At 30.8% G+C, this 23822-nt stretch overlaps 1 protein-coding gene across 10 annotated transcripts in view; it reads right to left on the reverse strand.

The window, feature by feature from the left end:
• Positions 1-23822, reverse strand: part of Rbp (RIMS binding protein) — a 591180-nt gene that overhangs the window by 59518 nt on the left and 507840 nt on the right. For all 10 annotated transcript variants that reach the window (XM_081768676.1, XM_081768673.1, XM_081768675.1 and 7 more), the window contains one exon: positions 23641-23772. In XM_081768676.1, the coding sequence (XP_081624802.1) occupies positions 23641-23772 (132 nt within the window). The remainder of the gene's footprint in view (positions 1-23640; positions 23773-23822) is intronic.

The following is a 23822-nucleotide window of genomic DNA, read 5'->3' on the forward strand; positions in this document are numbered from 1 at the left end:
AAACAGTAAGAGAAAATTTATATATATATATATATATATATATATATATATATATATTACTTGGCTTCAGCGTCCCGAGTATAAGTTCTACTCAGATTTATTCACTTATTTGAATTGAAAATTATAGATCTATTATACCTAATTTCAGTATTGAGTTTGCTTAATTTGGAAGTCTTCCGTAGTTTCACAACGTGAAACGAAACTCACTTGTTTGTAGTTAGAATTCAGACACTCAGCATCTGTACGACTGGCTACCTGTCGGAACAGGTGGTTGTGTGACCGTTCGGGGTGACACACTATTACACTTTCTCAGAATCGTCCATTTTCTTTGATTCTGTGCTTTCACCTGGTGTATCATGCTGGAACCATGGTTTGCTGGTGCAGTCGTGTGTCTGACTCTGTAGGTGCGTGAGTGTTGGTAGTGAGTGTCATCAAATGGCGCTGAAAATAAACCGGTATTTGGAGGGTTATGTAGTTGTCTTTTTCCAAGTTTTCGTACGAACGCATTGTAAAACAGTGTCTTGAGAATGGGTTAACACTTTTGTGACTAATGCGAAAGCTATTGTGGCCTGTTACACACAACAGGCTAACCTTGCGAAACATTCACCCTCGAAAACCACCAGAAGAAGGGCTGCACGCAAAGTGACATACGTAGTGTAAGGGGGGGAGGGGCAAAGATTGGTGTGCCGACGCAACCTGATATAGGCCACAGATTCCACCTCGCACCTTAACTGTGAACAAAACAATTCGCAAGCGTCTCAGGTTGAAGTGTGTGCGCAAGGCCCGTGTACATCACCTACTACCGCGTCATATTGCCGAACATAAGACGAACTGCAGGAAACTATATCAAAATTACCTGGCGAGTTCCAAATGTAAGAAAGTTGTCACAATGGATGAATCATATATCTGTCTCACTGCTGGAGATTACATTCGGGCGATCATAAACTGTTATATTGACGGGCGCAGCAACTTAGTTCGTCAATGCAGGGAAAGTTTCCCTCGTGGCTTTATGGTTGTTACGGAATTCGGATATGAGGGTAAGTTGCTGATAAGCAAGGTGGGCAGAAACGTGAAGATGAATGCAAGATACTTCCAAGAATCCATTCTGACACTTATCTATCGGAGAGACACCCCACAATTGTATAGAATGTACGCGAACCAGGTGATGATTCATACGGACAAGGCTTCGAGTCAAACCGCCAGAACATCACTACATTTTTATCAGGAAATGGCAGAGGAATTAGGAATTCGTGTCATTCCGTTTGAAGACATTCCTGTGAAAAGCTCAGATGTCAGTCCAATGGATTTTTGCGCATTTGAACTGTTGAAATGACGTGTTCAACATCGCCGACCGCGCACCCTGGATGGTTTATGGGAAGCTTGCAGGATGTAGCGGTACAGAATTTCCATTCCTGTTCTGCGCAGGAGCTTCCTGCAATGGAAACTGCGATGCTGTGTGATAATCCACAATGTTGGGTGTTCAATAAAACATGATTGGTAGTGGCGGCGCGGTATCTCTTAAGGTAAGTACCCGTCACAAATTATCGGATATAAAGCGAACAACCTTCTGAACTTTGTGTAATATGATCGGAGCATTGCTGTTCACGATATGATTAGTTACGACGGTGATCCCACGCAATTTAAACAGATTCATTTAGAATTTCATTTTCCTTACAAATAATACCTTATCATCTTTTTGAAATAATCTTCACATTCTCATTTGTGGGTGGAGCCACCATGATTCAGCGGTAAATCCCTAACTTCTGGTGTAATAATATTCAACTATCTGTTCCTCCATGTTCCTAAAGTCACTTTTCTAACTAATTTGTGACCATAAGCTGTTTATTTTATGCTTATTTTAAATGTCACTCCTAAAACTCCTTCACTTATTCTTGGTTAATACCAGAAGTTGTATAATTTGGGCTTTCATCGTAAAGGGCTGTACAATTTCCCTTTGAATTTCAGATATGTATACCCTTTCACTAATAATATACTAATGAAAAACAAAAACATCTACATATACCGGAGATCTTGCCTCTCCCTCCCCAAAGCGAAACCTAAAATGACGTTACTGAATACCAGTGATCTGAAGCACAAAATTGCCCGATGTCGTGTGTACATATACAGGGTGTTTTAAAACAACACCGACAACAAGGGACAAGATTCCTGACATCGTGATGAGACAAAAAGTATAGACCACCTGGATGCAGAAATCTGTCATTTCGAAGTTAGACTGCCAACCATGAAAAAAAATGAATTAAAGGTCCATAGTTCCAATACTATGGGACCTGCCGTAGTCTGGTCTAGACTTCACTTAGGAACTAGTATAAGCCCTATCTAAATATCTATGTTTCAAAACTTTCGCAACAATTTTTATAGAGGTGGTTGGTGAGTACTTCAAATTATATGCCCATAGCCAAACTCCCTCTATAAAAATTGTTGCATGAGTACCTCAGGATTCTGAAACATGTATTTTTGGACAGCGCACATATTAGTTCCTCAGTGAAGTCTTGACCAGAGTACGGTAGGTCCCATAGTATTGGAGCTATTGGCCTTTAAAGTCCATTTTTCAAGTTTTCGGCAGCTATAACTCCGAAATAACGGATTTTTGTACCCAGGTTGGACTACACTTTTTGTCTTATCTTGGTATCAGGAATCACCTCGCAAACATTGTCGGTGTTGTTTTGGAACACCATACATTTACATGCAAGAGGCTTCACCATAATCAAGTAGTCAACCAAAGGAACATACATTTTCCATTCGAGAATCACTACCGTTTTATTTTATTTTATTTATCTTACATGTTCGTTTATTCATGTAGTAATTGGTATAAATATACATTATTCAAATTAATAGTATACATTTTTAGAATCCAATTGAGATATAATTTCCACCTGACATTGGTCTAATAAATTCACGTTAAAATACGGTTGTTTAAATTTTTCAGTTATATGTTTAAAGTTTCAAATTATGCTATACATAAGTACTGGAAATCTTATAGAATAACTATGTCCGTCTGTCTATCGACAGATATCAGCGAATTAAGTAAGCATTTGCATATTAAATATTGAAGTATACAATATACTCAATTTAAATCTGCATATATTAATTTTCATTTCACTTTCATATGACTATTGTGCACACCAATATGTCATCGGAATTTTATAACAAAATAGGTGTATGTTCACTAGAATAGACAGAATATAGTCTAAATAGGAAATACAACGCCACTTGCTTAGATAAGCTGTGGATGGAAAAGCTTCTACGTGCTTTTGGTGTTTGACTAATTGATGACTACTTCACAAGCAATTCATTGAAAAGTAAGCCAGAGACTAGCTCAATGATCGGACAGACACAACACATAATAAGGTTTTGCTCACTTGACAATTTGCCTAAATGATTCTTCGTTGTTTGATCGGTGATTGAAACAATTTCATAGCTTTTAACTTAGATGAGAACATATGATGCAAATAAGATATTTTACAGCCAGAGAATCTTTCTCTCTCTCTCTCTCTCTCTCTCTCTCTCTCTCTCTCTCTCTCTCTCTCTGAAAATATAATATGAAAGTTTTGATAGTATTGGATATTTTACTTAAATTCTTATGTTAAAGGTATTCTCTGGCATCGTTGTGATTATCCCAAGTATGGCGTTAACATAGTTTCCAATTTATAAGCAAGAATTTTAGGAATGATTTTAAAAAATGGATCAAAAGATTGCGATCTTGGCCAGGAATTAGTTTTTGGATCAGGGGCCACAAAATTTTTAAATGGCCCCTAAATCAAGTTTTCGTATTTCTTACGAAATAAACACATCATACTGAGTTAAGTGATGGTTTGGGTTTGGCTACACTATATGTAGTGCTCCAGATATAAGGCGTACAAGAAAATTTTTGGTTGAAATATATTGGATTCTTTGATCCAAAAATACGAAATTTACTTGAAGCCGTCTGAATAACTATGCAGAAAGATAAGGAATTAATTTCGTGTAGTTGATATGCTGAAGAAAGAAATGAAGAAAGAAAGAAAAAAAATAAATAATTTGAGAATTAATATATGTAAAGTAAAATGAAAAAGGTACGCATCCCATTCGGAACAGTTTGGTGAGCAGGTAAGGCAATACAATTATTCGACTTCTGCATGCACAGCGGGTGATCTAATTAATACCACCTTTAGGCCCTAAGATTCCAAAAGTTCCTATTTTACATAAGCTGGTTGAGCCATGGAACCGCATTGTAAAAAAAGATAAAACGAAAACAAAATCCCGCCCCCAACCGAAGATCAAACCCGGATTGTGGGTCACGGATCTACAATCATATATGTAATTTATGACGATTTCATGTTAAGTGTAAGTACAAAGTTACGTACATTTACTTTAATCTACTTTTTCTAAATTTAAGTTATTTACAACAATGGAAAAAATGCAAAAAGTGAAGCGCGAATGAAATAGACTGTTCTGTTCAGAAATTTGATCTTGATAACTAATTTATAAAATTGATAGAAGGAAACAGTTTTTTTTTTTTTTTTAACACACACCAAATCCTTTATAGGTGTGAATTCTAACGCAATGAGTGAAAAAGTGACCGACTGGACTGGGACTCGAACCCAGGCCCTCCGGCATACCATGCTGTACATTAACCACGCCTCCCAGAACAGTCACTCAGTCTCTCACTCTTGTCCGCATTCCAAAACTCCACATTCATTATTAAATTACATTTCATAAAATCAACTCTACTTTTATGAAATAATACTTCTATAATAAAACTTCTCTATAATACTTTTTTTTTTTTTAGTTCTTATGGACAGAGATTTTTATCCTTACAGTAAATTCATATATGAGTATGAGTACCCAAAATATTGTGCCAAGAGTAATCTTATGAGCAACATCTGCATAAAATAATTCAAGCTTAATTTTTATCGCGAAGAATATAATTCAACTAAATGAGTTGATAGTGGTATAAAGATTAAAGAAATATTAACAACTCAAGAATTTTACAAATAGTCTCTCTCATTTTATCATTCGTTTGAAGCAACTGAACAACCTTTTGAAACAAGAAAACAGCTTGAGCTATTTGATCTCTCAAGTTTTAAAAGACCAGAAAATATATTACAACACTTTGAAAAATATATTATTTTGAATTTATAACATTTGGCTCTTTTGTATCCTGTAAGCTGCAAACAGTGTCAAAGCAGGTGATGAAGGATTTCAATGGGGATAAAAATGAATACAAACCCTAAATCTTTACTTTGTGCTTGTTTTGAGATTGATAATGACGGTGAAGATTTCAATGGCAATATTCCAACTTTTGTCCAGGGTTGAAATTTAATTTTGATCCCTCGTTCAACTGAAGAACATGTATATCTGTCTTCCTACGAATAATGGTTTTCATCATTTCCAGTTTATCGATATTGTTCTTTGTATCTTTGACCGAAAAATCTTCATCACTCATAGAAAGACAGGATATGAGACTTCCCTTTGAACGAAAGATTGAGAATTAAACTCCGACATGGGCACTCTGGACGAAAGTTGAAATAACATCAACTGCCACCTTCATCGACATTACTAAACACAAAATAAGATGCACAAAAATTTAAGATTTGTATACTAAAATCTCCATCGAAACCTTTCCTTACCTAAGTCTCGATAGCAGGCAGCAAAAACACGACATTTAACATGTTTGTTTCAACTTAACTGTAAGAGGGTACAGAAGAACAAGGTAAGTATATTTAGAGTTTATTGGAAAGATTGCTTTTCAAGTGACTGACTATAAACGTAACATTTAACTTTCTCTGTCCACTATTGGTTCACTCTTGGAAAAAAAAAACCGGTAGAAGAAAGCTGACTTAGTAAACGGTAAGAAGACTTAGTAGAAACTGTAAGAAACTTCTTTACAGTTGACAATTCTTTCAGAACCGTTTTGAAGAGAAAATAATCCCCACCACTTCTACTTTCCCAAAAGAGACTTTCAACAGCTTTTCTAGACACAATAACAAGCAATACTATATAATGGAACTTAAATGTTCAAAGCTTCACTGAATCCTAAAACTTTATATTTACTTTTCAAAAAAAAAAAAAAAAAAAAAAAACCTGAAAATAAAACACTAAATCTGCTCTAAAAGGTCGTTTTTTATTACAGGAAATAGAAGCAATTCCAACGTAACGTTTTGCTGTTGTAGGTATACTAAACCAGTTTTAACATAATATTATCATAGTATTTACAAAATACAAAATTCAAAAATAAATTTTAGGGAAGCGAAATGAATATACGGTGTTAATCTATAAATATAAGATTCTAATATCAACCCGTTAACCCGCTTTTTACAACAAACGGAAATAAATGTTAGTAAAAGTTTAAACATATCTATAACCACCTGAGGATTCTTTATTCAATAGTAGAATTTTTATTATGTTCTTCAGATCGGAAGTCGATTGTGACTTAATAGAATGTGGTAGTGGTGTTTCTCATATTTAGAAATCGTACTGTACACAAAGATAAGATTTTTATTTAATTTTTTTTTCCTATACTGAAAATGTAATGAGAAAAAGTAGTATCACACAGATGGTACTACTTATTCTTTTTAAAACTGAAGAAAAGGTGAAAATATAAAATACTATAATGACTAATTAAAGCAGGAGTGTTCTATTAAATGGTGTAATTTCCGATTCCTGATATTAACCAAAAATGGACTTCATAAATCAAATCCGTAATTGTTTTAAATGGAATATTATAATCTTCAATTTACAATCAGATTGTATTTAAGGAAATAAAAATATTTTGTTTTGTTTGTATCTGATTTAAATATGGTCATTTGCACTCAAATGGTTGAAAGTGACGAACAAAATACAGAATAGTTTCACATAGCGTACAGGAAAACCTCACAACACTGATTCACTGATGCTTCAAAGACGAAATGGCATTAAAACAATCAAAAAAATACTTATTATTTTTGACATACAGTCTGAATGTAACTCGAAATTAAAAGAATAATCTAATTTTGGTCTGAATATATCATTACGTTTAGTAATTTAACAAAATACACTATTCTCTTCTTTAAAAAGAGATAGATAGGAGATCTTAGATACATTACATGGTATTGATAAGAAACAAGATCAACTATCCAGAAATAATTTCAATTAAAAAATCACTGAGAAGTTTATACATTATTATTAATAGGCAAGAGAAGATTACATTGTTATAATGAAACTATAGTAATTTTTAACATCAACTTTTAGAACATCTTTTAAGGTGATATGCCCTTCACGTTTTGCAGTAGATATTTTTTTTTCCGAAATGTGATCTACATGTTTTAGAATTTCGAATATTATATTTACTTTCACAAATTTGTGAGAGATTCTGTCAATCTTACTAGGAGATTTCTAAACAACATTTGAAACTCGAAACTTTGGAAGAGTAATATACAAATTCATAGTTGAAAAATCAAACACGGAATAGGTACAACGAACTTACTATTAACGGCAAGTCACTCAGTTCCCTACATCACGCATTCTTTGACAAGTAAAAATCTTTCCATGTTCAGAATAACAATTGAGATTTTAATTAATACACATGATTGTGTTTGTTTCAATTTTAGATCTCACAGTTATATTTTCGGTAGAGTGATGTAAATGAAGATCTCGATTGAGAAGATATTTCTGGCCAAAGTTCTGAAGGAGTGTACGCTAACTATTCGGTTATTATGAACTTATTGATTGTAAGTATGATTTCAAAATTTCTACATAATTTGTTAATTAAATCTCTAGATTTGTAGTATGACTATCGTTGTATATCTGTAATACTGTATTCTGTGCTCTCGAATCGATTCAACTTATCTCTCTAATGCAGTGGTTCCCAACCTGAAGATGCGCCCCCTGAGAGCGTGAAGAAGAAGTAAGTGGGGTGCAAGCTATGACAAATATATATATATATATATATGAAATTATGCATAAAACAAAACTTATAATAAGCTTTACACTTTAGCTTTAGCAAACTTCAAAACATTTCAGGTTTGACATTTTGTCTTTCAAAATCCTATTCAAGATTTCTACTTTATAAAAACTAAATAATTATTTTTCAAAATGTAGAAAAATGAGAACAAAATGCTATTTCAGTGTATAAGATGAAATTCACGACTTACAAACTAAGGGCAAAGGAAAATCTCAGTGTGAAGATTGATATTGCTATTCCTTTACAAGTTTTTTGATGTTCAGTAATAATTTCGATACAACACACACCTGTGATCACTTTCCACTTCAAATTAGTTGTAAACTTTCATTTTATTGTGATCAACGTCGAAAATCCTGCTGCACAGAGGTAAGTTTCAAGAACTGGACAAAACTCTTTAAGGCTTCTTTTGCTACTCTTGGGTAAGCAGGCAGGACACAAACCCAAATTCTTCCAGAGATGTTGCTGAAGCGGTTCACTTGCACCTAAATCCACTTCAATTCAACTGCTTCCTCCTGAATTTCAAATGGAAGTAAATTCACATCAATGATTCTTGCTAATTTGCACGGCCAATCTTCTTCACACAAATCATGAAGATATTGCTTGAATTCATCATAGACTGACTGTAGATGTGTGTTTATATTGCCTCTCCACATGGTTAAATCATACTCTTTATTGTCCAGAAGTTGATTTAATACAGAAAAAGGTGAAAAGTTGGGCATAGAAGCATTCAGATGGCGTTTCCATGGTCGAATCTTTTCTGTGAAAGTTCTTATTACGTCTCAAGAAGTTAGTATGTATGTATTGTTGCCTTGGAGTTGGAAATAGAGATTGTTTTATATTTCAAATAAGTCAGCAAAATATGAAAGAGAAAATACAAATATGTCATCAGTAAAATAAGTATCTTTCATCTTTCCTACAGTTAGAAAAATATTTCCACATCTGACTTAAGTACAGCCTACTTAATATAGCAACCAACGAACCTCGGTATGAAAGAGTAAAGTTTTATGTTCAGCACTAAGGTCTTCACACAAAGCTTCAAAGAAACGAGTATCCAGAGCACTTGACTTTACAAAATTAACATTTTGATATCAATGATAATGCCTGCTTCAGGTTTCCTGGTGAAATTTTTACAGTTAGGGCTTGCCTGTGAATTACACAGCGCGAATCAATAATTGTAGGATTTCTGTCCTTTGTCACCTTTATCAACCTAAATCATGAAGCTAACATTGCTGCAGCTCCATCAGTACATATTCCTATAACTCTGTCCCAATACAAATCATTAAAAAAAAAAAAAAAAACTGATAGCAGAAAGAACATCAGAATCTTTGGATGATCTCTTCGAACTTTTTGAAAACAATATTTTTTCCATTAACCTCTTTTCATTTACGAACACAGTACACTATTAAATGACAACACTGAGATATGTCCATGGAATAATCACACTGCAAGGCAAAATATAATCCAAGGCCATGTCATTAATTCTACACAGTATTTCACAATTTTTCTGCGATATTTTGTCATTTTTTCTGGATTTCTTCTCCAAGTACAATTTTGGTTGCCTTCAGTATGCAAAGTTTGATAAGAGTCTCATCAATAGCATGAAGTTTTTTATTTATTTATTTAATTTTTTTAATCTTCGGTTGTTAGAAAAGAAAATTCACATAATGCTCCCACCACCTTCTTATTTTGTTTGTGAAAGGTTCCAGAGAAGTCCAACTTCATACGTTTCAGCGAGTTCCTTTTCACAATTAAAAAAAAAAATCCTTTAGACTTGTTTTTGAGGGCTGAATGTACTGTTGACAAGTGTACCAATCGGATGGGGCGGAGAGCACCATTATTAAGGATAGGTATGACACACAACACACTGTGATAGTTGAGTACCATCTCTTTCAATGAACGTGAAACCATGCCTAATGTAATCTTCACTATACCATCTTCTCTTTGAACTAAAAGTTACCATTTTACTTCACGCACACACACACTGACACACACTGACAGAAACGAGAAATTACGAAGTCAATACCCTATAACATTCACAACATCACAAAATAAACTTCTCAAATCAGAACACGAGCCTGAAAAATTAATGAAACGAACAATAGCTTGTGAATGGTTCCAATACTGCACATGTAGACAGTCGGCGTTATGTTTATTATTTGGAAGTACAGTAGTGACACTGATGAAAAGAAAAAAAAGAGCCTGTTATCAATCGATCACTAATCATCTTAAAAGTAATGTTGGCTTTTCGTAAATGCAAAATAACTATTTGAGTAAAAACTGAGGTTTCATAAAAACAACATTTTGTAATAATAATAATAATAATAATAATAATAATAATAATAATAATAATAATAATAATAATAATAATAATAATAATAATAATAATAATGCAGCACTACAATGGTATGCAGAAGTCTTGCTGGAAACAAATATAAACCCGTAAGAATAGATTATTATTATTATTATTATTATTATTATTATTATTATTATTATTATTATTATTATTATTATTATTATTATTATTATTATTATTATTGAAGATTTGAAAATGCAATGTTGTCGCAGAAGGGGTCAGCCAAAACCTACAACCAACGAGCAAAAAAGACGGAGGAAGGGGGAGGTGAAGTATGCAAGGTTTATGAAGGGGAGGCGCCAGGTAAACAAACTTGGGAACCACTGCTCTAATGTAATGTACCTCCCTGCCACCTTCTGTTATCTGTCAATATAACTTATATTTGGTCATTTAGTCAACCATGTATTAAGCAAGCATATTTGACTATTCAACTTGACCTACAAGATATAATGGATAACATCACTTCCTGTTAAGTTTATCAACGGAGAATTGAAAGAATACAAGTTTATTTCTTCTTTTTAATGTTAGCCATTTAAGTAAGGTAAACAAACTTGGGAACCACTGCTCTAATGTAATGTACCTCCCTGCCACCTTCTGTTATCTGTCAATATAACTTATATTTGGTCATTTAGTCAACCATGTATTAATCAAGCATATTTGACTATTCAACTTGACCTACAAGATATAATGGATAACATCACTTCCTGTTAAGTTTATCAACGGAGAATTGAAAGAATACAAGTTTATTTCTTCTTTTTAATGCTAGCCATTTAAGTAAGGTTTTTAGATTTGTTCTGGTTACAATAAAAATTACGATAAATTATTCTTAATTATAATATATACTTTATAAATAAATCAATCAATCATTCATTAATTAACTTCTATCCAAATACACATACCGTAACTTGAGTCACACGCAAAGGAATTAGTAAGCCTGACTACTGTACTTCTCCCCATAATATTTAACAAAATTGAAAAGTTTGAATCATTTTTCAGTTAAAGTATGGCCAAACCTTTATTAAATTTATGAACAGTAATTTAATTTACATACATTAATCAAATTCCTTTGAAGTAATTAAATTTGAAACACTAGTATCGGCTACTTCTAGTTTAAAACGGAATTTATGAAATGCATTTGAATTTATTCCTACATTAAAAAGCTTGTACCTTAACGAAACACTAACACAAATGGATTTTCTATGCAGATGAAAATAATTTCAATGTTTTAAAAGATATATATGTTTTAAAAGTAAACTTGTATTAACGCTGAAACTTAAATTTACATTTCAAAATAATTTTAGAAGACAATAATCAATCTACACAATAACTTGTTCAGTGAAGAGACCAACCATGATAAAAATTGTTAATAACTCGCTGATTTTCTTCTCAATTGACTCACATCTAACATTAATATTTGAATAGCTATACTCGTATACTGAACACAGAAGTTTTATCTGTTGCATGTGCACTAAAATAACTGCCGTATTTGGAAAAATTATAGTACAATTAGTTAATAAATTATATTTAACGAACAAGGAATTTAAACGTTTATATTTAATGCTTGAGGTTTTTTTTATCTAAAATGTATATGAAAGATGTAGTGGGCTCTAACCAAGAAAATCAGCAACAGTGGTGACGAAATTCAGCATTTGCTGACCCCACAATCCCCAACTTAAAATCATGGGTTAGTAGGCTCACTCTTTTCAACGTTATATCTTAATAAATTTTATCTAGGAACACGCTGTTACTAACATGTTAAATGTGCCTCGTAACATAAGTTGGACACCTATGTAGCCAATACTTATTCACTTACGCAATATCTTGATGACTGTCTTAAGAATGTGCTACAAGCAAGGATGGTGGAACGACGCTTCAGCTGATTTTTAGCAGACATATGACAGATTATAGTTATTAGTATATCAAAAATACATCAGCAAACGTGAGGTTTCATTGAGCATTAGTCATACAAGCAGGCTTAGAAAACGCTAAACAACTTGTGAACAAACATCTACAAAATTGGTTCTAAGCCATATAATAAATTTGCTTTCTAAAAACACTAGTAATATCAAATTTTGTAATGTCATGTATTCGTTTTTACAATTATTTTAAAGAAAAATTTTCAGAGGAGAAAAATAAGCTTTTTAGAAAGAACAAATTTAGAGAAGAACAAGGTTGTGTTTCAGGTGATGATTCCTGACAACAGTACCTACATTAGAGCTCCTTCGTGGCTAAGCGGTTAGCGTACGTGCCTTTGGCGTGGGATACCCGGGTTCAATTCCCGGCGGGAGCTTATGTGTTTCGGATCCAACGTTAATCAGAGGGTCCTGTCTCATATAGCCTCTCTGCTGAAAGGGACGTTAAGCTCAATCATCATCAACAACAACAGTACCTATATCAGTGGTATTTATGTAGCATCAGATCAAAATGTATCTTCTTACTGCTAGTATTTATTTTTCTTTAGGAAGCACACATCATAAAAGAAGTTCAATTTAATAAATTGCGAGGCGCAGGTGTAGTGACATAACCGCCTAAAGTTGAAGTTTACTTATCCAGCGCAATTGACTTTTGTTATCACAGAGGAAAAAGTGGCAAAAAAATTGGCGAAGTGTTAAAATGACTTCACCTGTAATTTTAACTTTGTATGATGAAACAACGGTCAATTTTTTAAAAAAAATGGTCAGCAACATATACAATTTCATCTAAATGTCCTACATGAAAGCAGATTTTGTGAAACATTATGTAATACGGGCTTCATATATATACAATATTAATATACATTTACATTTTTCCAATGTTTATGGTTCACATAGAACCAATCGTGACTTTACTTTTAATTTAGAACTAAATATAGCTTGTGAAAGACGAATGATATTATGCACAGAAATACTAATATAACTTCAACTATAAAGTACATTCATTGAATGTTTTGCTCAAATGCTCTCCGGGCAAGAGGGTAACGCATATGTAAAATTAATCTTGATAAAAATCGAAAATCCAGTTAGCCATTTAAAATCTTAGATAGTTCAAGAGCAGACAGGTCAACTGAAAGGTGTGAATATATAATTTTTCGTAACAGTTTGCGGGTATTATAACAAACTCAAATGAAACCAACCGCTTTCTTTAAAAAAAAATGAATCTATGTTTTAATGATTACTCATTATAAGCTCATCTACAAACAAGTAGGTATTATAAAAAAATCAAAGTTAAAATGATTACTCTCCAACAGAAACCAAATTCCATATGGCTCTTATTTCTTAGTTAATGAAACTTAAAACTCCTCCGCCTATAATTCCATATTTTTCCTATCCTTGTGCCGAGAACGTTCGTCATCATAATTTAATCTTTGACCAATAATAAATATCATTATTCTCAAAATATAACTCAAACTCCCTCGTCTCTCAGAAGTAAGAAATAATAATACGAAAATTAAATATATTCTATTTTTAATATTTTTATATTCAAATAGCGCTTCTAATTGTTCTTTTCCTTTCTTAATGTCGTGTTATAATTGTTATTATCATATAATTCAATCTTTACTTTCACTTCTAGTTCTTCTAATCGTGTTCCACTTTTAGGTTAAGTTTTTAACATTTCCTTTCTCTCCAAACATTATTATTATTGCTATAGTTTTATCATGTTTCCTACTTCACCTTCCTTCACTCAGTTCACCTCACTTTCTATCCATCTCCTCATCCACTTTTCTATTAGGGTTTTAGTTCGTAATAATTTTTACTGGATTTTGAACTGTTGTTCTGATCGATCTAATAACTGTTTTCTTTACTGATTTCAGGTGGTTCGTACAAGCTTTGCACTAATAGGCGTTGAACTTTTGCATTTATTTCCTTGTGCTTATTTTTACCTTCTCTACATTAACAATATTTCAAATGTTCGTTCGTTCATCATTTTTTTTTCTTGATTGGATTGGTTTATTTAGAGTGATTCGACCACTGTTCAAACCAAGCTTATATGAGATTGGAATTTACAGATTAACATGGAATCCGAACAATGTGAATTTCAAATGGGAATCAAACTCGGGTCTTACGCACAGGAAGGCTCGTACACTAACCATATAGCTATGAGGGAGCTCCATAATTTTTACTTTTTGTGAGAACTCACGTAAGTACATGTGAATATTTTTGTAGTAAGCATTTTTCATGCAATGTAATAGTCAAGTCAATATTGTTGTAGGAAGTACAACATATACCTACAGGTTTATACGCTTTATTCTGCAAGGTAAATGTTTCCGAAAAGGGATAGAAAGATTTTTCTTCTACAGATCGTAAAGTTTCGTTTTTCATTTAGATAAAAATATCCATCTATAACGAAAACTCTCAGAAGACTTATTATAAAATGCACATATCAAAACTAAAGATTATGGAATTTGTCCGAAGACTTATGCCTAAAACAAGAAACCAGTAAAGTAGAAAAAGAAATACATTTTCTAATGCTTTTATTACTCTACAAATATTTTAAGAAAACACACCATGGACAACAATTGTTTGTCTAAGTTAAATCTGTGCAAAAACTTTAAGAAAATCACCATAGAACAAAATACACTTCACGTTCTTTTCCATTATTATTATTATTATTTGTTTATGTGTTATTTTATGTTCACCATTTATAAACATTTAAAATTTGAGCTTTAATTGAGTTTTAATAGTCTTTTTTTTAATTAAGAATATTATTTTTATTTTGAATTACCTGTGTCAATTGCTTTCAAATAGAATAAGGTTTCTTAACGCAAGAGTAAATCATTTTTTAAAAATCAAGTTAGAAGAAACCAAGTTTAAAAGCACACTACGTAAAAATATTACTCGACCACTTTTTACCGGAAAATCAAATAAATTAATTATATTTTTTACAAAATTAATGCACGGATTTTTGGGAGAAAAACTGAAGAAAATTTCAAATACAGCCACATTCATTTAAAAGAAATACAATTATATCAACTTAATAAGTTGAACTGAAATCACGAACTACACTCATTTTGGAACATTTCTCAAGATTCAGAGCAAAAAATGATGAAACGAAGGACAATTTCCATTGTTTTATGTATTTTTGAAACAAGTGATATGTCAATTTGTTGTTTTCATTATTAAATTGTAGGAAAACTACTAAAGACAATTTTAGCATTAATCGTGCTACTAAAACGTTTATCTTGATTTATTTGTAAGTCACTTGCCCTAGGAGACCAAAGAACTGAAGCCTGTAATCCAATAGTTTCAGTTTTTAAATAATTCATTCTAACTTTTGTGCATGCGCGTGAAGGTTATGTATGCGCATGTGAATTTCTCTTCTGTTTATGTAAGTAGTATAATGTTAAATCTTAATGTTATAATACTGACCAAATAAACGAGTTTATTTTAAAAGAGAAAGCGTCCACATTTGTGGCTTAATGAGTAAAAATTCTTTTTATACGAAATCTGTCTACGCATGAAAGAGTACACCTACTTAAAAAAAAAAAACTTAAGAATATTACGATTTTCCGTTGTCTTATTAGCTGGAAAACCTAGAACTTAAGTAATAAAATATATCAGGATTTTCTTATTGTTAAAGAATTTTCTGTTTTAATAATTCAATATTGGTCAAATTTGCAATTCCAATATTTTATCTAGTAAAAAAATAAGGTTTGATATATTTTCACTGCAGTAAACTGTTCATAATAAAGTAAAATTTATATGGATATGATCGGAGCATGGATAAATAGGAGACATGTTTAAAAAAGTACCATCTACTAAAAGTCTATTGTTGTAACTAGAAAATAAATAGTATCAGAAAGACCAGTGCGTAAAAAGTACAATACTAAAAATTGGAAACAAAATCACAATATAACGTTTCAAACTCAATAACATTCTCAATGAAATTCGATTCTTCTATTTTTGTAATAATAATAAATGCAATATTTGTGAAACTACAGTCCATGGAGGACTTTTGTGGAACAGATGACTTGTTGGTTGAGCGATACAGGATCAACACATTAGCGTCCATTGATGTTATTTCTGAGTTTTTATACCAGAGTTCACTATTCCTCAATTTAAGTATCTCAATGCTAACTTCCTTATTATTTTAGGCCGTCCCCTTAAATTTTGTAAAGTAATCGGAAGTCGAAACCTCGTACCAAATATAGTAAATCTACGTTTCAAAAAAATAAAATAAAATAAAATAAAAAGCCTAACGAATAGTCCTTTTGAAGCAATAATAAATCACAAAGTTTGATTGGAAAGGGGGACTTTATTCCATAACTATACATGTTGACTGGGAAGAAATTGAGAAAATCTATTTTATTTTAAAGTTGTCACTAAAGTTTTTATATTAAAAATAAATAATTATCAATAACAATAGTCTTAATATATTCTAACATAATCTAAACATATTAATTCTAACTCAACCTAATAAAACCTAATCTAATAATAGTAATATAACCTAAAAGTTCTACAGCATAACTTGGTTTGTAAATGTTTTGTGTGAATGTTCTGCTTGAAGGCACGTTCTATCTTATTTACCTAAGTCAGTAAAAGGAAAGTCGGATTGTTTCCTTCTTCTGTAGTTCAAAAGAGTGTATAAAAAATGAGAAATTAGGCAGCTGGAGTGAAGGGATAGGCAGGTAAATAGGATAAGAGATACCAGTATGCAAGAACTGAGTAAATATTGCTTCATTACTCAGATATTCATCTGCATACATCCATTAACATACCTCCAATACTTTGTAGTGGCACTCTGACACTTTGTAGTGACAAGAGACTATATCTTGACAGAGATACTTCGAAGCAGGAAAGACTTAATTTCGTTAGTCTATCCTAATCGTTAGACTGGTCGGTAACAAAATTTGTCACATTTATTTTCATATACGAATGCAAAATATTCATGAATTGTATCAAAGTTTTCAGATGTCTCTACTTGCATATCAATCACAATTTGACACATCACTCATTTCAAAATCTACTTACAACAATGAAGATCTTCCTTTGTGAGAACAAATGCACTTTTTTAAAAAAGAATACTTAACTTCACTTATAAGATCAGTAACGACCAAAACACCACACCAAGCAACAAAGCAAGACAAAACACGTACACCGAATGGACATGAAGACAAAGAGTACTTTTGTTTTGTAACACACGGACAACCATTAACTTCACAGTGAGGAGAGAAAAAAAAAAAGAAAGTGCACGATAAAATACCTACAACCTCCAACATGCTTTTCACATTAAAATATTACAACAATTGTACACTGAAGGTGCATTTTATGGCAAGACATCTAAAAGACAACTATTTTCTTACACTTTAATATAAGAATACAATATTTAAAAAAATAATAATAAGGTAATCTATAAGAATTACGTAAAAAAAAGTAAAAATAATGTATCACCTTTACAGCCTTCCATGCAAGCACACAAATATAAGAAAAAGAATGTATGTCAATGCGATGCACTAACGAGACGCTAAAAAGCTCTTAAATATTATTTAAAAATTTTATAATTAAGGGAGGATGCCAACGTATAAGTTGACTCCCTATTACATTTACCTAATGCTAAGAACAAAATATTTCATAATTTTAGTAAAGGAGATATATACTACAGTGTGCCCCCTTAAGTTATATATTTTGTTAGATATTTAAGTACTCACGAATTTCTAAAACTAGACTTTTCTTCATTAAACTTTCGCAACGACTATGAACGGCAATTCTAAATAAAGTATTTTTAAATTTAATTGACTTCGTTTATATATATATATTTTAGAAGTATTACTAATTCCTTACGATCGTTTTGCTGAATAGACGTCCAATATCCTTAAGGACTCAACAAGTAATTCAGCTGTGCCAATGTAAGATGAGATTTCTAACGATGAATTACTTATACGAATTCCTAAGAACACCTACGGAATTTCCAGTGAAGTTACTGTATGGCTTGCGTAACATATTTACAAAATTAAAAAAAAAATGTTTTAGACAAAACTTTATGAATGTTTTGTGCTTTCCACATGAACAGCACCCGTTTGTTATTCATACATTTTTAATCATGCTATTTGTTATACTACTTATAACAACATTATGGTAATTTGTACAGTAGCGCAATATGTTTCACGTACTTTGACGAGATACAAGAAAAAATATTTTGTTTCCGTTTTTAATTTTCCTTGACACATAATAGAAGCTAATATCTTCTATCTGGACAATCTAGATTATATAAACTTGTAAATTGTATTAATAAAAAAGCTAAATGATTAGTTAAGGAAAATAACATTATATATATATATATATATATCGTTTACTTTCAACGTATTCCTATATCAGTCAATTCGAGAGTTTAATATATTTGATGCAAATCCATTATAATAAATCATTTTGAACTTTCTTTTGGTTCTATAACTGCTGAATGTGATCTTGATAATTCGCAAATGATATATGATTTTATTCCTAAAGACTTCAAACTAAATACGATAAACAGCATGGTTTTGTTGTTAGTAAATAATTACTTTAAGATCTGCTAACATTTGCCGTAGACTCTGTTGAAGAACTTGAAAATTTGAACATTATTTCTTTAAATTTTCACGAATTAAAGTTTCACACTGAATGCTGTTTAATTCTTAAAGAGTGACAGATTAATTCGGTTTGAAAATGAATGGATAATGTTAAATCTCTCCATTCTCTTCTTTTGATTTGTAATGTGTATTACATCATTGTTCTGTATTTATTTAGAACATAGTATTTCATACTTATCGATAACCAATGGTGAATATTATGAGTAGATTTACGTTTAAATAGCAGCTCTTTAGTAAGTTATAATCGCATTGTAAATAATAATGAAACCTTATTTTGTAAAATACTAGAGCTTTTTTAAAAAACAAAAATTCGTATGTATTAATGATAAATTTCTAAATTTTACTATTAATTCCTTTTAGCGCACAATAATGAAATTCCGGATTACAAAGCTAGCAGAGATAGGTCTTAATAAAATCAGCACGCTTTGTTGAGACTACATGTGATTTTATCCAACAACGAAACATTTTAATTTTAATGTATACATTTTTTTAATGTAGTAGGCATCGTTGGCATCTCTCTACAACGAACTATAAAGTTATTTATTAAACTCTTTATAATTTCGTCGATCGGTTTCACAGTATAATATATTTATTTCATTGGTCATTGATTTTATTTAAAGCTTCTTTTAAAACCCTACAGATTAAATTGATATCCGCCCATATACAATAATTTTAATTAAAGAAGTTGGCTATACTTGAATTGGAATTAGTTTTAACAAATGCATGTATTCTACCGATATCTCGTACGAACTGAAATGTTCTTGTATTTGATAGTAAAAGAAAAAAAATATATAACACGAGGTTTAAACGAATCACTTTCTGATTCCTACATTTTGAGATCTATGCTTCTGACAAATGGGCACTACTGTATTTTAATTTTTCACACATGCAAAAATATTATCACAATTACCAAATCTGCAAACTAATTTTTATTGATATATCTTTTATAAGTTGATATTCTATACTACTTAACAACTACTATCCAAACTTACGCAAAGCATCCTTTAAAATCTTCAGCTAAATGGAGAACATGAAACATGACACGAGACGTACATTGCTATTAAAAGCCAATTCATTTTTTTTTAGAGTTTTTAACAATGCTTACTGAGAGCAGAGAGCAAATCAAAACGAAAGAAATAAAATATTAACAAATATATACGAATACTTCTACAAGTACACTCGATAAAATTCAGTTGTGCTTATTACTAAGCAATACAATGTATTATTTTTTATTGATTACAACGTAGTTCAAATATAAGTAGATATCAAAATCAATAAGATTTTTTTTAATTAATAAAATTACTTACCAAATAAAACAAAAGCCCCAAAATCACACTGGGAATTTTTGATATAAGTATAAACTTACTTTACTTTTCATTTCTAACTAATTATAGAATGTAGATTTGTTATGGAATGTTGTCGATAGCACGATTTATCACTTATGTTGATAACAGAATTATATGTTTAATAGCTGGAGGAAAATTCTTTATTTACCTATTTTGATAAACTTAACTTTTCTATCTCTTTCTGAAGTTCTCAAATCTAGAAGCTTAAGGAACTTTACTTTCCTATCTATGCAACTACTTTACAAAGCTCTAAATTAAGGCAAAAATAAGTGATCATATCTGACAGTTGATATTTAAATAAAATTGCAAAAAACACTAATTTGTCTTCCACTATGTTATCTATAATTAAATATTTCTAAAAATCTTAATAACATAAACGTGTTTTTTGCCATTTGCTAATTCGCAAAGTTCCCATTATATTTTGTCTATTACGAACGCGCACGATAAATCTTTCGATATGTAAATATTAAAGCCAACGTAACAAACTAATAATCACAATTGAGATATTCTTCATGTATGTGATAGCTATTGGTTTAATATAATTTGATAAGCAAATTAGACATTAGTAAATAATTTAATAATACATAAAATATCATCCCGTAAAATTATGTTATTTTTATATTAATAAATCCAGTAAATAGGGTGGATTTCACGAAATAAAGAAAAGCCGAAATTGCGTTTGATGATTATGAGCAGTGGACGCACACTAAGAAAAAGTGATAAACGTTTATTATTTAAATTCAATTACAAACTATAACATTGGTCAAACTTGGTGTTTTTACGAAAATTTTAGTATCCTTCTTAATAGCAATTTTAAAATATTCTACACATAATCACATCACTATTACATGTCAATATACTGGATATATGTTTTGTATACTTATGTTTCAATCATAGTAATGTATTTTCCAGCGTATTCTGACTCCCTCAGAACCAAACTAAATCTAACACTGTCTTTTAACATTATTCTACGTACAATTTCGATCCCAACATATAAAATGGACTCCACAAAATTAATTGTATTCTAGTGAATTGTTGATTTACCAAAATAAGGAAAAGGTATGTACAAAATAATGATATTAATTAAACGATTTGAAATTTTTCATAAGACTTTTTAGTATTCAAATTCTTGTAAGAAACATTTTCATAAATGTAAGTCAAATGGATTTCCACATTTATCACAGAAAAATAAATTTATTAGATATGTTACCTACAGCTACCTATTTGTCTATCAGCAGCTATTAGGAGCAAAAGATGTGGCATCCAGAGGATTAATACATAACAATGAAGCAAGTATTCTATGTATTCTCCTTCTTGCTTTATTCCTCTAGCTTAAATACAGTAGAATTTAAATTTACATACAGTAGAATACAGTAGAATTTAAATTTATGTTTTACTAATCGAATATTATTTAAATTCTCACGAATAGTGAAAAATTCATATATGTTAGATAAAGTAAAACTTGAACTTTTGAGTACTTTCTTTATAGTACATAGTATGAATGTGTAAAGATAAAGAAAAAAATAAGTAGATTTACATAATCTAGAAGAGCGTACTGTAAATTTTACTTAGATAATACTTAAAAGCGTATAGAATATTTGTGATTACCAGATGATAATCGGAATTAGAGTTACACAAAATAATCTCAATTTTTATACCTTACACAAATCAATTAATGTTGAGTTATATTTACTTCAACACGGAATCTGATTTTCTATTACGTATTACTTATTATTTGTCATGAAGTATTCTTTCTTTATTTTAACTTCAAACATCGTCAAGGTTTTATCAAGTTCTTGGATTTCAAGTATCATATTGTCATTTAACTGGTTCTTTCATTCTTGTTTCCTGAATTAAAATTAACAAAATTGTACGTGAGTTAAGTTTCTATAGTAGAAAGACTATTAAATATCACTATGTTTTTCTTATAATTATTTGTTTTCATTATTATGTAAAGTTCTTTGTCTGAAGTGAAAAGTACCATGGTTGTAATTTTTGCACTTTCTTCACAGTATTATATCTTACCACGTCTTCAGTCTTCCAGATAATTTTCTTCGTCTCACGTACTTAAATTGGCATCGCGGATTGAAAGCCAGACAGCAAAAAATTTTGGATGAAGAGAGTATTGTACAGGCGTCAGCAAAATACATTTTTTTCCACATTTCATCAAGTACAATTAAAGTGTACAGAAAATTGTTTTTAAATTTGACTGTAATAGAATAATTGATTTAATGCTTGTCATGCTCTTTTTGTGTTATTTTCTATTTTTTTAATTAGTCTAATGCCGTTATTTGCGTTCATTTGGCTGAATATTTTGCTTTATTTCCTAAACATTCCTTAGCTGAACACAAGCACTTCAAGAACATGTTATAATATTAGCTTATTGATGAGCATCAGAAGATATATCAGTAAATGAAACAAAATATTCTTCCAAGCAAATATGTTTAGCAGCAAAAAATTTTATTTTAACGTGGAAAGAGATATTATATATATATATATATATATATATATATATATATATATATATTATCAGTGTGCAGAAAAACATCAATTAATTTAATTTTACTCAAGTGACATAACATTTGTTGACGTCTGTACAATTAACTTCCATTTACCAACAGGATCTACTGTTTAGTGTACAAAATTGAACATAATCTACGAAAGTAATTGCCTAAATGCATTACTGAGTGCGTATAATAATATAGAGAGCATTGAAGCTGTAATTTCTACTTAGTTTATATTGCGTTCAAGTGTTAACGTTTTTTTTTTCTCTCTTTCTTTCTTAAGTTCTTAGAAAATACTTATATTTGCGACATTTTAATTATATAAATCGTACCAAAAAAAAAAAAAAAGTTGCATGCATACCATCTACATTTACAAAATAGGAAAAGATTTTGTCAGTTTTTGTCAGACACTTTTTACTATAAACTTCGAATTGACCTCAAAACCAATAATACTGTGATCATTGTCATTTCAATTTTATATATATAGTTTTACTTTCTGATTTTTCTTTCATATTTCTATTAATATAGTCATAACAAAGTAGACGGAAAATTTATAAAATATTGAATTATGAGAAATGTGTGATAATTAGAGTGAGAAACCATCAACTTATGAAGTATCTCGAGAAAAATAGATTCACTATAATTATGCCATTATTGCTCTAGAATATAGTTTATGAATTCCTAAGAGAAATACCCTAAATATATATAAATGGAACTCTTAATTCGAACAAAGTAATGTGCATATATAGCATAGTTTGATATTTTTAAATATAAAGTTTAAAAAAAGTTTTTTGTTACGCATTATTTAAGTTGTAGTCACTGACAAAATCTTCCTTATAAGAAGATACAAGAGATTACATATACATCTACATTTTACGATCTATTAAGCTTGGCCTCTACCGTCAATTTTTAAAATAGTCACCAAAGCAGAACATTTAGATTGGAAAATTGCTTACCTTTAGGTAATGTGCGAAAGTCAATATGGCAGGAAAGCCTCTCCATTTGTTGGCTATTCTTTTCATCGAAATAAGGAGCTCTAATGTTTTTGGCTCTGACTGTTACCCTGTACGTTGTGTTAGGAGCAAGTCCTGTAATCAACATTTATTTATTACTAACTAGAATACCCGACGTTGCACGG

Source organism: Thermobia domestica, chromosome 8 (assembly GCF_964235325.1).
Source record: "Thermobia domestica chromosome 8, izTheDome1.hap1.1, whole genome shotgun sequence".
Lineage (NCBI taxonomy): Eukaryota > Metazoa > Arthropoda > Insecta > Zygentoma > Lepismatidae > Thermobia > Thermobia domestica.